Raw genomic sequence first — 11,886 nt, forward strand, 5'->3', positions numbered from 1 at the left:
GGTAAAGCGCCAGCGGCCAGTATGTGCTCAGAGGAACAACAGCCCAAGTGAACTGAGACACAGTAGTAGCTTCTGCTTGACTACATGTCATTAAACTACATTTTGCAGTGACTTGCTGGTATTTCAACTCATTTCAAATGTGCAAAGTTATTCTACCTCTTTTCTATTTCCCCCCCAATTTGAGGTGTAACTACTTAAACTACAAACTATTTGTCTGTCAAATAAAAGAACAAGGGGAGAGAGACTGCTCGTCGTGTTATGCTCTTACGATGTTGACAGGCCCATTCTTTTGGGACAATTGCTCGGATCAAGTTGTTGTTGAATGGTCTACAATTCAAGTTCAGATACAATGTGTGTTGACTGTTTTAGCTCTTATAATTATGCATGCCTTTTTCTGTGAATAAATAAATCATTATTACTTACTTAGTGTTGGTTCACATCCGACTTGCAGGCAGCTATTAAAATGTGTGCACTAGCTTTTTGCAATGCAGTCATGTGACTTCCTTTTATTATATTTTGTAACAATTCTGTATTGCTTTGCATGTGTGTGGATATCATTTTTTTAAACGTAGTTTGAACTACTTTATCTACGTAACTTTAGTATAAAAAAAAAATTCTCTATCTTTCTTCTGGTTCAACACTTTCCAGTGTGAAGTCATTTGTATAGCTTTCGGTACAGCTTCCCTAACACCGTTCATGTTGCACCGCAAGTTTCATTGATCCAGCCAGTTACTGACAGCGATCACTCTTTCTCCTGAGCAGTCAGTTAGGCAGAAGTGGACAGCATCTCTCACTGTTGATCATTGAAAGACCCCCATACTGGCTTCCTGTGGAGGCCAGAGTTACCCAGCTCAGACTGAACATAGTGCACAATATTATAAACCAAAGGTCCCCTAGATACCTCCAGAACTACTTCACCCCGGTCAACGAATCCCACAACCACAGAACTAGAGCAAGCATAGCAAACCTGAAGCCTGCTTCTTTCCGATCCAAACTGGGCCAGTGCTCCCTTACTTTCTCTGGAGCCCAGGATTGGAACAAGCTGCCTATCCCCATCAAGTAGAGCTTGAGCCTCCACAGCTTCAAGAGAAGCGTCAGGAAGTGGCTCATGGACAGAATAGAGGAATAGCCCCCTATAGTTCAATCAGTTTTTAGTTATTGTGGGGTATACAATTTTAGCGATAGGTTAGTCTTATAATGTTTTAAATGTATGTGTTTTGTGTTATTGTCGTGTTTTGTTGTGGCCTAACAGCCCTGGGACCATGACGGAAATAAGGGTTTTACTCTTTCTCATGTTATCCTTTGGATCCGTGTTGTGTGTTTTTAATCCATCAATAAAATCAATCAATCAATCCTGGCTATTATGACCTATATTTGTAGCCCACACAGTGGATTTCAAATCACAAGACAGTCTATCGATTTACATGGTGCAAGTTGTTTTAAGAAAATGGCAGGTGTTCATTATAATAATAATAATAATAATAATAAAGTAAACAAGTCAGCTATACACCAACATTGCTTTTAATCCAATTATTGCAGATTTCAGAAACAATTACAAAACATACATGATGTGAAATTGATTATTGGGCTCAGTTTTGCAACCTTGTGTTTACCATAGAACAAGAAAATATATTTACATGCACAAAAAGTCCACTTTGGAAAAGCCATACATACACCCACAAAAAAGATCAACATAAATAACTTAGTATATTTTCTCAGTGTTTTTACAAGGAAATATATATATATACACACACACAGGTAGACCAACACTTAATAGTTTTACACAGACTCATAACGCAGTGTAACCTCGTCTCTCTCTGCCATCAAAGCTGAGAAACATACCTAATAGTGCAATACATGTTCCACATGAATTCCACGACAGAGGCAAACCGTTGATTGATTCACATATTTGTGTTTTGCATAAATCCTCATCCGTGATTCATAACAACAATATCCTCATATCATATCCAGACTCTGGGCTACAACATAAAAAAAATTGCTAGATAAGTGGCTGGATAAGTGACCTATGAACCCACCAAATCGGTTGGGATGATGTTGCTAAATTTGGTTTATCTTAAGAGTTGCATCTTATTCAGCAGTGCAGCAACACGCTCTCCCCTCCTGTCCCTCAAAAAGACAAATTTAAAAAAAGATCACAACTTTGGCCAAAAAAAAATTATAATAAAATGAAGAAAAAGAAAATAATTCTTCCCTGTATGACTGGGGAGAAATAAAGACGGATCCTGTCCATGTAAACGTTCTTCTCAGGTCAGTAATATGGACCCTGAACACAGTGTGAAAAGCAGCTAAAAAAATACACATTGGAAAAATACAGAAACGAGTATTGAGGATAAACAAAGTTATGTTATATTGTGTATGATGTAGTGCTGTACTATATTCACTGCTGTCAAGTGAATCAAGTTTTTTTTCTTTTCTTGTAATCTTTTAATATAAGTAAAAGTATATTCTATATTGTAATACACTAAATTATGTTATATCTAGTCAAATTAATGGAAGAACAAATATAAATGTAAGGGGGTAGGGATCAATAAGCTTAGCTTCCCTCTACTCCTTTTTTGGACATTGCTCTTGACCCTTTGTTTATAATTCCTTATTTTTTTTATGTTTTTCTTTTAATGTTTTTTTTTATTTGTTGCTATGATTGTTTGGTTCGACCGAACAAGATATCGTGAGTTGTTTGGAGAAATATAGAGAATAACATGTCCAAAAATAAACGTTTTCATTCATTCATTCAGTGTGACCAGCTTCCAACATATAGGGGGACATAATGTTTAGACACACACGCACACTTTTTAAAATCTGCATTTAACTTAATATCAATTACCTTAACAAGGATAACAATTGAAACAATATGACTTTTACAAAATCTTTTTTTTTTTTGCTTTTGAAATCTGCACTGCAATTTCTCAAGTCAAATTCACAATTATGGTTATTCAAATCATCAATCATCAAATCATCAATCATCATCATACAACATCATCATAAAACATTACATTTTTGTATGTGCTACTGTAACATAGGTAGTAAAAAGAAAAAAAACACTGAGCAAAAATGAAATAGAATCCATTTGCACACCTGCTACATCGGCTGCTTTTGAGAATTCAACGTTGAGTGCCAAAACTTTATAGTGTACATTATTCAGTGCTTGTTGCTTCTCTCCCACTGTCCTTAGGGAAAAAAGCCATATAGGAGGGGGTGGGCTGGTGGTGGGTGCACTCCATCCATCCGTGCATCCATCCATCAGGAGAAAGGATGCAGTATTCCAGGCCCAGGCTGCTCTGTGAAAACCAAGAAAGTGATGAGGAGATGTTGAATGATGCAATACAAAAAAAAGACAGTTGCATGATGCCTGTACTCAACTTTTCGTGTGGCCATTATATTAGCTGTACCTAATAAAGTAGCCACTGAGAAAATATATATATACTTATGCTCAACAATCAACATAATTTGCCACCGATACAAAATACAATGTAATTTAATTTTAGAAGTACTGAGACAGGTAAAAAGAAAACGTGTATCACTGTTATAGTGCAGTACAGGTCAAATAAACACTGTATAACAATGCTATAGTGCAAAATCTGGCTCGATTCAGTGTCCCGGAATGGGTTGTTTTTCTTTTAGAATGGTGCTGAAAACTACCCTCGTCTATTCTCTCTAAAAAAACTGGTAAAGTATATTTTTAATATATTAGAAAGAAAACAGGAGAGAAACGGTAACATTTTGCAAAGCCTATACTACCAAATGTATTAAAACAAAAAAAAATAGTGTTTATTTATTGTGTTCAATCCAGTTAACTCGACATATAGTCATTATAGTGACAGCCGCACTGCACACAGCCTGCAGCAGAGGAACGCTGGTGACGTGGTGTTACTACCGTGCTCGTGGACTTGGGCAAAGTGTGCGTGAGACTGAGGCAGGCGTGTTTACGTTGATGATAGCAGCAGCTCAAATACTACAACTTATGTCCCGCTTCGTTTTAAACGGGCTCATTCTTCAGGCTATACTCTAGTGGTGTGATGCCATCTTGTCACACGCAGACATTCAGTCAGGTTAAATAACTTTCAAGAAATCACGAGTCATCTCTCAACTCGGTTACACACTTAACTTACCTCATGATTATTTGACGTTAAAGTCCCCCCTGCTGTCTGGCTAGCAAGGCGTCCGTTCGACTTTTGTGTCCGACTGATCCTTCTCGTCGTCGGTCTGCAACCTTTTACTTTGACACTCGTCACTCGAGCGACCTGATGGAGAAAGAACAGGCGGTGTTTATTACTGTGGGTCGATTCTCTGCAGAAGTATGCGTTCATGTTCTGCTGCACGTCGACTGTAAAACATCTTCACAAGATATTCCCCATATTGGCCTACATTTGTTGCAAAAAGTAACTAACTAACTGGTCGGATAAGGGTGATTTACTGGCATTAAATGGGCACAAGCATCCAAAATCTCAACCGTTTTGCACACATTCGTTTAGTTTGACAGTTATTGGGAGTAAAGTAAAGAGTTTGAATATGGCCACACCGTGATGTCAACAGGGACATTGAATCCTTGTGTTGTGTTAATTACAGTAGCAGTCCCAATAAGACAGTAATAAAAAAAAATGTCATCAACATAATTCCATGATTGGAGCTGTAATTATTAACACAACACAGGGATATACAATGGCCAGTCTGGTGACATCACAGGAGGAGATATTAATTCAAACCAATTGACTCTCAATAGCTGTCAAACTAAATTAATGTGCAAAACAGAGTTTTTGGATGTGTGTGGCATTTTGTGCAAAATAAATTGCACCATTATTTTTTTAACAACAACAATAGGCCTAACTGAACGTGCTATCTAGGCTCAAATAAGTTGTGGGGCCACAGTCACCTGAAGAACGATCGACCGGTCTCTTCCTTAAACCGGTGCTGGGAGGAGAGTCGGTATCCGATTGAACCGCGGTCCTCTCGACATCATCATCATCATCGCCGCCGCCACCGCCATCTCTGTTGTTGTCATCGCCGCAGCGGTCTATATTTTCACGGGGGGGACCCTTTGGTCGTCGCCTGCACGGCGGCGGTGGTCTCGAGTAAAAACCAGGTGACGAGACCACGGCTTCCCATTTAAAGTTCCCCGGACCCGGAGGGGAAAGAAGCGGCCGGTCGTTGACGACGTCGAAATCCCACCTCTCGGCGAACGCCCGCTCCCCTTCGCGCAGTTTCGCCTCGACCTCCCGGTGAAACGCCTCCCGGTCCTGCGAGGAGGCGGCGGCGGGGCCGAAGAGGTTCCTGCGGGTCGGCGCTCTGGTGGTGCTGTCGCCGCCGGGCTGACGCGCCTCCGCCGCCCGGAGCTCCAGAGTCGGACTCGCGTTGTTCGAAAGGCGCACGTCTGACATGTTGTTGTTGTTGTTGTTGCGCAAAAAAACAAAACCCTTCAAAAAAAAAAAGTAGCCAAGTTTCCCCCAAACAGTATTCCTTCAAATGCACTCACAATAATAAAAAAAAATATGGACGTATATGCATATTCTGCGTGGAACACATCCGAACGTTGTGCGTGTTGCAAAGTATGGGGGAAAAAATGTCTCCACCCTTTTTGTCAAAACAAGTAGTTTTTTTTTTTTTTTTTTTTAAAGGGCGCTCCTCCTGTGCTGCTGCTGTCAACTCCGTAGTAGAGAAATAAAGACAACACGGAGGCGAGTCATGACGCGGCCAACATGGCGTTTAGAGAGAGAGAGGAAACACACAACAGTTACAGTGAAGGGAGAACTTGGTTTGAGGCGGGGCTTCGGCCTTCGGGGCTTGTACTTGGTTTGAGGCGGGGTTTCGGGGCTTGTACTTGGTTTGAGGCGGGACTTCGGGGCTTGTACTTGATTTGAGGCGGGACTTCGGGGCTTGTACTTGGTTTTGACACAGAGGGCTATTTAAACAGAAAATGAGCACCATTGGTCTAATTATATAGAACCGCCCAGTTGCTCTCTTAAAGGTAAACAGCCTTATATCTCCCAGAGAGATAGATGTGAATCAAGTTCTGCTCGATAGAGAGGTTTTTCTAGCTTGACCATTTACACATTCTAAATAGATTCCCTTTTGCATTTTCCTGTTGCAATGTTAGTTAATAAATACAATTGCCGACGGGAAATACACAGGGGCCAAAGCTGTTACGGAATAGCAACAACAGGATACGTCTGAAAGGGTTTCACTGTCTGGGATTCCGTTGCTCATCGAACAGTTTGGACCCAAATCCAAATGTATTTCCTGTCAACTATTGCACTAGCAAACATTGCAACAGGAAATACATTTGAGTCTTTTTTTTAACGTTATTGTTGTCACTTTGAAAGGTCAAGTGACTTTAAAGTTACAAAAGTGATTTATAACAAATTGACTTGATAAAGCAATCAATGTTGTGTTTAATGTATTCATGTAAATATTGTATCAGATAACATTCTCCACAGCTTCACAAAATGCACTATCACGAATTAGACAGAAATAATATTATTGGGGGCAGCTGGGTGGTGCAGCGGACATTGCGCTCGTCACCAACGCAAGATACACCGAGTTCGACTCCGGCTGTCGGCGTTGCCTCCGGCTTGGGCCGGCCGTCATACTAACTCAATTGGCAGAGTTAGCGGGTGGAAGTCGATGGGTGGTAATCTGGACGTTGTGGACAGCAACTCCTACAAGTCGGTTGGGGGGCGCCTGCACGGCAGAGACAGGAAGTAGCAGGGGTAGTGTGAGCCTCCCACACATTACACCTCGCCACTGAGAGTCCGTGCTGTCTGGTGAAAAGATGTGACAGGCTGCCTCCTCGTGTACCGGAGGGGACACGTGATGCAAGGCTTCTAGTTCGAGGCAGGGGAGGAGAGAATTGGAGGCCCGAAATTGGGATGGGAGAAAAATAGGAAAGTGGGGAGAGAAAAAGTGGATAAAAAAAATAATAATAATATTATTGGATGACACTTCTCTTTCACCAAGAAACACTTTCACAAATATTGGTATTGGTTTTGATTCAGGAAGGGATAGGAGCAAATACCCATGAAAGTTCAGAAAATACACCTCAAATGAAAATAACAGAAAACGAAAAATCCGATTACCTGTTCTGATGCTAAGGCCAACAAATAAACCAATCTCCAAAAGGATGAAATCCCTTTCCAATATAATCTCACATGACTTCAGCGGCTGACGGACATTCAGGCAGGGTAGCTTCATCAAATCAATGTAAATCCACAACATTTTAGAGTAAGCCGCCATGTCTTTCCTGCTTCCCCCAAGTCCCACTTTGAGGAGTTATCTCTCCTGATTGGATAAAGTGGGAACGGGATCCCAGGAAATATTATTTTATATTATGTTTACTGCAGAGCGGAAGGACCCATGTTACTGACTAAACACTATGTCAGTGATGGTTACTTAACTCTTTCAGTGCCACTCACGAGATTTCTCGTGTTTTTTTATAGGTGGTTGCTAGCCACTCACGAGATTTCTCGGATTTTTTTTTTTAATTTTTTTTTTGCTATCTGAAAAATTATTGCATCACCCGAGCCTACCCGAGTATAGCCGAGGGGCGCCGACGATCACTGTGGAAAAAAGCGCCCCCTGTCGTCTCCCAGATGACATAAGTGATTTTGGAATGGACTCAATGAAAATGAATGGGGAAAAAAATCCGGTACTCCACATTTTCCAGTTCACTGATCCAGCCGGGGTTACCAGAGTTCATTCTGGAGCCTCAGATCCCCGCGGATCATAGAGATCTACTGTGTCGCGTTGGATCCATACACTTATCGATTTTTTCGAATGGTGATCAGGAATTGGAATATACCAGTTGGATACCATCTGATGTCAGGTAAGGACTCTATGTTATCAGTGTTAGGATAATCAGAGTAAGTTTGATGAAGTTATAAGCTGTTTTGTGAAATGTCCTCTTTCGGTTTCACTGTAAAAGTCCGAGAGGAAATCAACGAGGCGATTATCCGTGCGCGGCCGTAATGTGCTTGCGTGCACGTATAATATTGATCATCTAGCGTTTATTTGAAAACGATTCATAAAAAGGCAGACGAATATCAACGTTGTGGAATATTCCACTAAAATACGATTTTCATAGAATGCTCCAGAATGAGCTGTTTTTTATATCAAAACGGGGGCTTTTCTAACTGCTCTGAAACGGAAACGACGCGATAAAAAAAGAATCTGCCTTCACAGCACTGACTGGAACATAGTATTTGATAATGCGATGGGCAGATTAGACACATAGCCATAATTTAAAACATAGATTAGGCGATATTAACGTTAACATTGGCGCCGATGGTGGCATTCAAGCGGTAAAACGGAAAACCAGGCATGGCATTGAAAGAGTTAACAAGAGCTACTTACAAAAAGATCACCTACAGCACTGATACTATATTATTATTATATTATTATTGACATTATTATTTTGCACATGCTATATACAGTATGTTTGTATGCCAGTGGTGATGCTCCAAACAAAATTTCGTTGTACCAACAATGACAATAAAGATTCTATTCTATTCACCTTTAATGATTAGGTCAAATCTTTAAGCATATAGGCTATAGACAAGACACAATCACTTGAGTTGTCTATAGTGAACCAATTGGTTATGGCCTATATATATACATTTACATTTAGTCATTTAGCTGACGCTTTTATCCAAAGCGACTTACAAGTTCTGTACGACAGGTCATCAGGAAGGGTACAACTCTATCAGCTGAGTAACAATGTTCATCAAAGTGTTGCGTGTTACAGTGTAGGTTAGTTTATTAGGACAAGTGCATGACAGTAAGGTTAGTTATGGTTAGAGTTTTTTTTATATATTTTTGAAAAAATATAAAGATATATAAAGCAAAAACACTGAAATGACATCGCCTCTCAAGTAAAAAATGCTTTCTGTCGTAGCTGGCATGGTGCATCACCATTAGACCTTAGGTATTGTGCCCAGTAGGCTGGTTCCTTGGTTATAACACATTTTAGATTAAAAACCGATGTAATAACAGTAGTTGAGAAAAACACAAATCAAGAGATTTTAAAATGTACTTAGTAGCAATACACTGAGAAATACCAGGTAATATACCAAGAAATACCAAGTATTACACCACAAAATACATACCAAGTAATACACCACGAAATACCATGAAATACACCACGAAATACCAAGTAATACACAAAAAAAGATAAATCAAATGTTAGAAATAAATAGTGACTGCGTGCCTGAAATCCCCACCAAAAAAATCCTGCCTGATTACCGGTATATCCCTAAATATATCTTAAGAGACATTGTCAAAACCCCATATGTGGTCAGGAGATGAATACCACAAGCGAGTTGAATAATCAAAATACTGGAGCTTGTGTTACTCACATCAACGAGCTTGTTTCTAAAGCCATACTGTTCCAATTAGGCTTGAAAAGAAAAAGAGCCAAAACATCTCATGACCGATACAACCGTATGCTGTGCGACACACCGCAGTAATAACACGACGACGTAGAAAGGTCACGGTACAAGATGCTACATAATCCTATAGCTGTAATCTAATGCTACGAGAGACCTTCTTTTGCTGGGGACTAGGGATGTCCCGATACCACTTTTTTCAGACCAAGTAGAAGTACTTATATTTGAGCCGATACAGGTCAGGTCAACAAACTGGTCAGACTACTGCTTAACCTCACTCCTAAAACCCACCTCACCCCTGCCCACTTTGACAACCTAGGATGGCTTAGAGTAGACGACAGAGTACAGCAACTTGCAATGGGCCTGGTCTACAAGATACACTACACCACTAAGGTACCCATGTACATGTCAAAATACTTCCCAAAGGTCAGTGAATGAATACCACGATCACAACACCAGAGGGAGCTCCACAAATCATGTTAAACCCAGATTCGGCTCAAACAAGGGACTAAACATGTTTCGCAACTATGCCACATCCATGTGGAACGCCCTACCCACAGCTGTAAAGGAATGTGAATCACTACCCATTTTCAAAACCACTCTCAAAGAGCACCTACGGGAGACTGCAATTCGAAACTGGCTGTAAATGTCCAAACCCCCCCCCCCCCCCACTCCAACCCCCCACCTCCTCCAATGTAGTTTCTTCCCCCTCAAATGTATATACTCTATTTTTACACAATTTTTGTACTCATAAACAGTACTGTATATTTGTAGATCTGGTATGTCATAAATGTCTAGATGTAACAGTACTGTCATGTATTGTCATATATGTTATGATGAATTGAAAATGGGGGACCCTGATGTAAACAAGACGAAAGTCTTTCTCTGGTCTACATCCCCTTAACAATTGTGTGTATTGAGCTGTACTGTACTGTACCCATTCTGCAATCTGAAGTTTTTAATCAATCAATCAATCAATCAATCGTCTCCCATTGGCCAGCGGTGCACAGGCATCACCCATTCACAATTTCCCCCACGGAATTGTCTAGTTTATATATTTGTATACCCAGTTTAATCACCTGTACATTGTATATTATCTGATTAGCACTACACCCGGTAGTACTCATTTATATATATTCTATACCCAGTTTAATCACTTGTACAGTGTATATTACTATTGCACTTTACCGTTACATTTGCACTCTGCTTGGATGCCAAACTTATTTTCATTGTACTGTATTTGTGCTGTATGATGACAATACATTTGAACCTAATCTTAAAGTAGTACTCTGGTAAAGGTAAAAAGTTCAAAATCTTACCTAGACATTTTAAGTATTTGATATCGAATGTACTTAAAGGGATCAATTTATGCCATGTTTTGCATGCAAACCATTTCTTTCTTTAAAGTAACTAGTAACTGATGGGTTCAGATACATGTAGTGGGGTAAAAAGTACAATATTTCCATTTAAATGTAGTTGAGTGAAAGTTCCAGAAAATGGAAAAGTACAAGTACCATTCGATTATACTGGAGTAGTCCCACCACTGTCCACGCATTGTTTGAAAAGCACCAACCAGTACTGCTTTCAATCAAGGAAAAGGTAATATTGTGGAACCCAAAACCATGGCCACAGAAATGAAGGTGGATGAAAGAGTGAGATACTCAAGTGAGCAAATTAAAATGGCAGGTGTATTAAAGCAACATGCCAACATTATGGGAAATGCGCTTGCCATCTTCACCAGAGTCAAACAAGATAGATACCAGTTTCCTCTCTGTGTTCAGTAGAAAGCTATCCGGCTGCCAGCTAGCCTGGCTAAGCACAGACGAATGGAAGCCTAGGCTAGCCACTCCGTATCCGTTTCCATTAATTCATGCTCAACTAGGAGATTTTGGTGATGCGGTGACATTCATTTTGTGAATGAAGTTCTGATTTTCTTTAGCCCTTTTTCCTGCTTCCTAAATGATGTTGTTTATTGGTAATCTTTTCTCACCACATTCCATGCTGTTATTCATACTGGATACCCGCAGCTCTGGCTAGTTAGCCACAAAATAAATGCTAAGAACGAGACCACAACGCACACGCTACGTTTGTTGTCCAGCGTTATTACGTGGGTCTTTACACTGACCCCGTTAACCCCACGTCAGTTGTATGTTAACTCCCCAGAACTACGGGCGTCCAGTACGAGGAACAGCATGGATTGTACCGAGACGGGACTCTACCGATCAACATTATTGGTTAGTAGAAAATAGGACTATGGGTCCAAAATGCTGAACTTATCCTTTAACATATGTCTATGTGGAACAAAGGCTGGCCTGGGGGATAGACTGTCCCAGAACTGGAAGGTCACCGATTCAAACCTGCAACAGCTAACATGCCCATGTCCTTGAGCAAGGCACTTTAAAGTCCTACCTGCTCCTGGGGTGCCCCTAATGGCCGACCCTAATGCCATCATGTATGAGTCTCAGAGGGACAGACCAAGAAGCAATTATGA

At 40.5% G+C, this 11,886-nt stretch overlaps 1 protein-coding gene across 1 annotated transcript; it reads right to left on the reverse strand.

The window, feature by feature from the left end:
- Positions 1-1,525: 1,525 nt before the first annotated feature.
- Positions 1,526-5,575, reverse strand: LOC311241851 (cyclin-dependent kinase inhibitor 1B-like). Its single transcript, XM_084330786.1, has 3 exons — positions 4,892-5,575; positions 4,131-4,262; positions 1,526-3,299 (listed from the first exon to the last, which is right to left on the reverse strand). The coding sequence occupies exons 1-2, from the start codon at positions 5,394-5,396 to the stop codon at positions 4,171-4,173; spliced, it is 597 nt and encodes a 198-aa protein (XP_084186912.1). The 5' UTR covers positions 5,397-5,575; the 3' UTR covers positions 1,526-3,299; positions 4,131-4,170.
- Positions 5,576-11,886: the final 6,311 nt, after the last annotated feature.

The sequence above is a fragment of the Notolepis coatsorum genome (assembly GCF_963971535.1).
Source record: "Notolepis coatsorum genome assembly, chromosome: 15".
Taxonomy (NCBI): Eukaryota; Metazoa; Chordata; class Actinopteri; order Aulopiformes; family Paralepididae; genus Notolepis; species Notolepis coatsorum.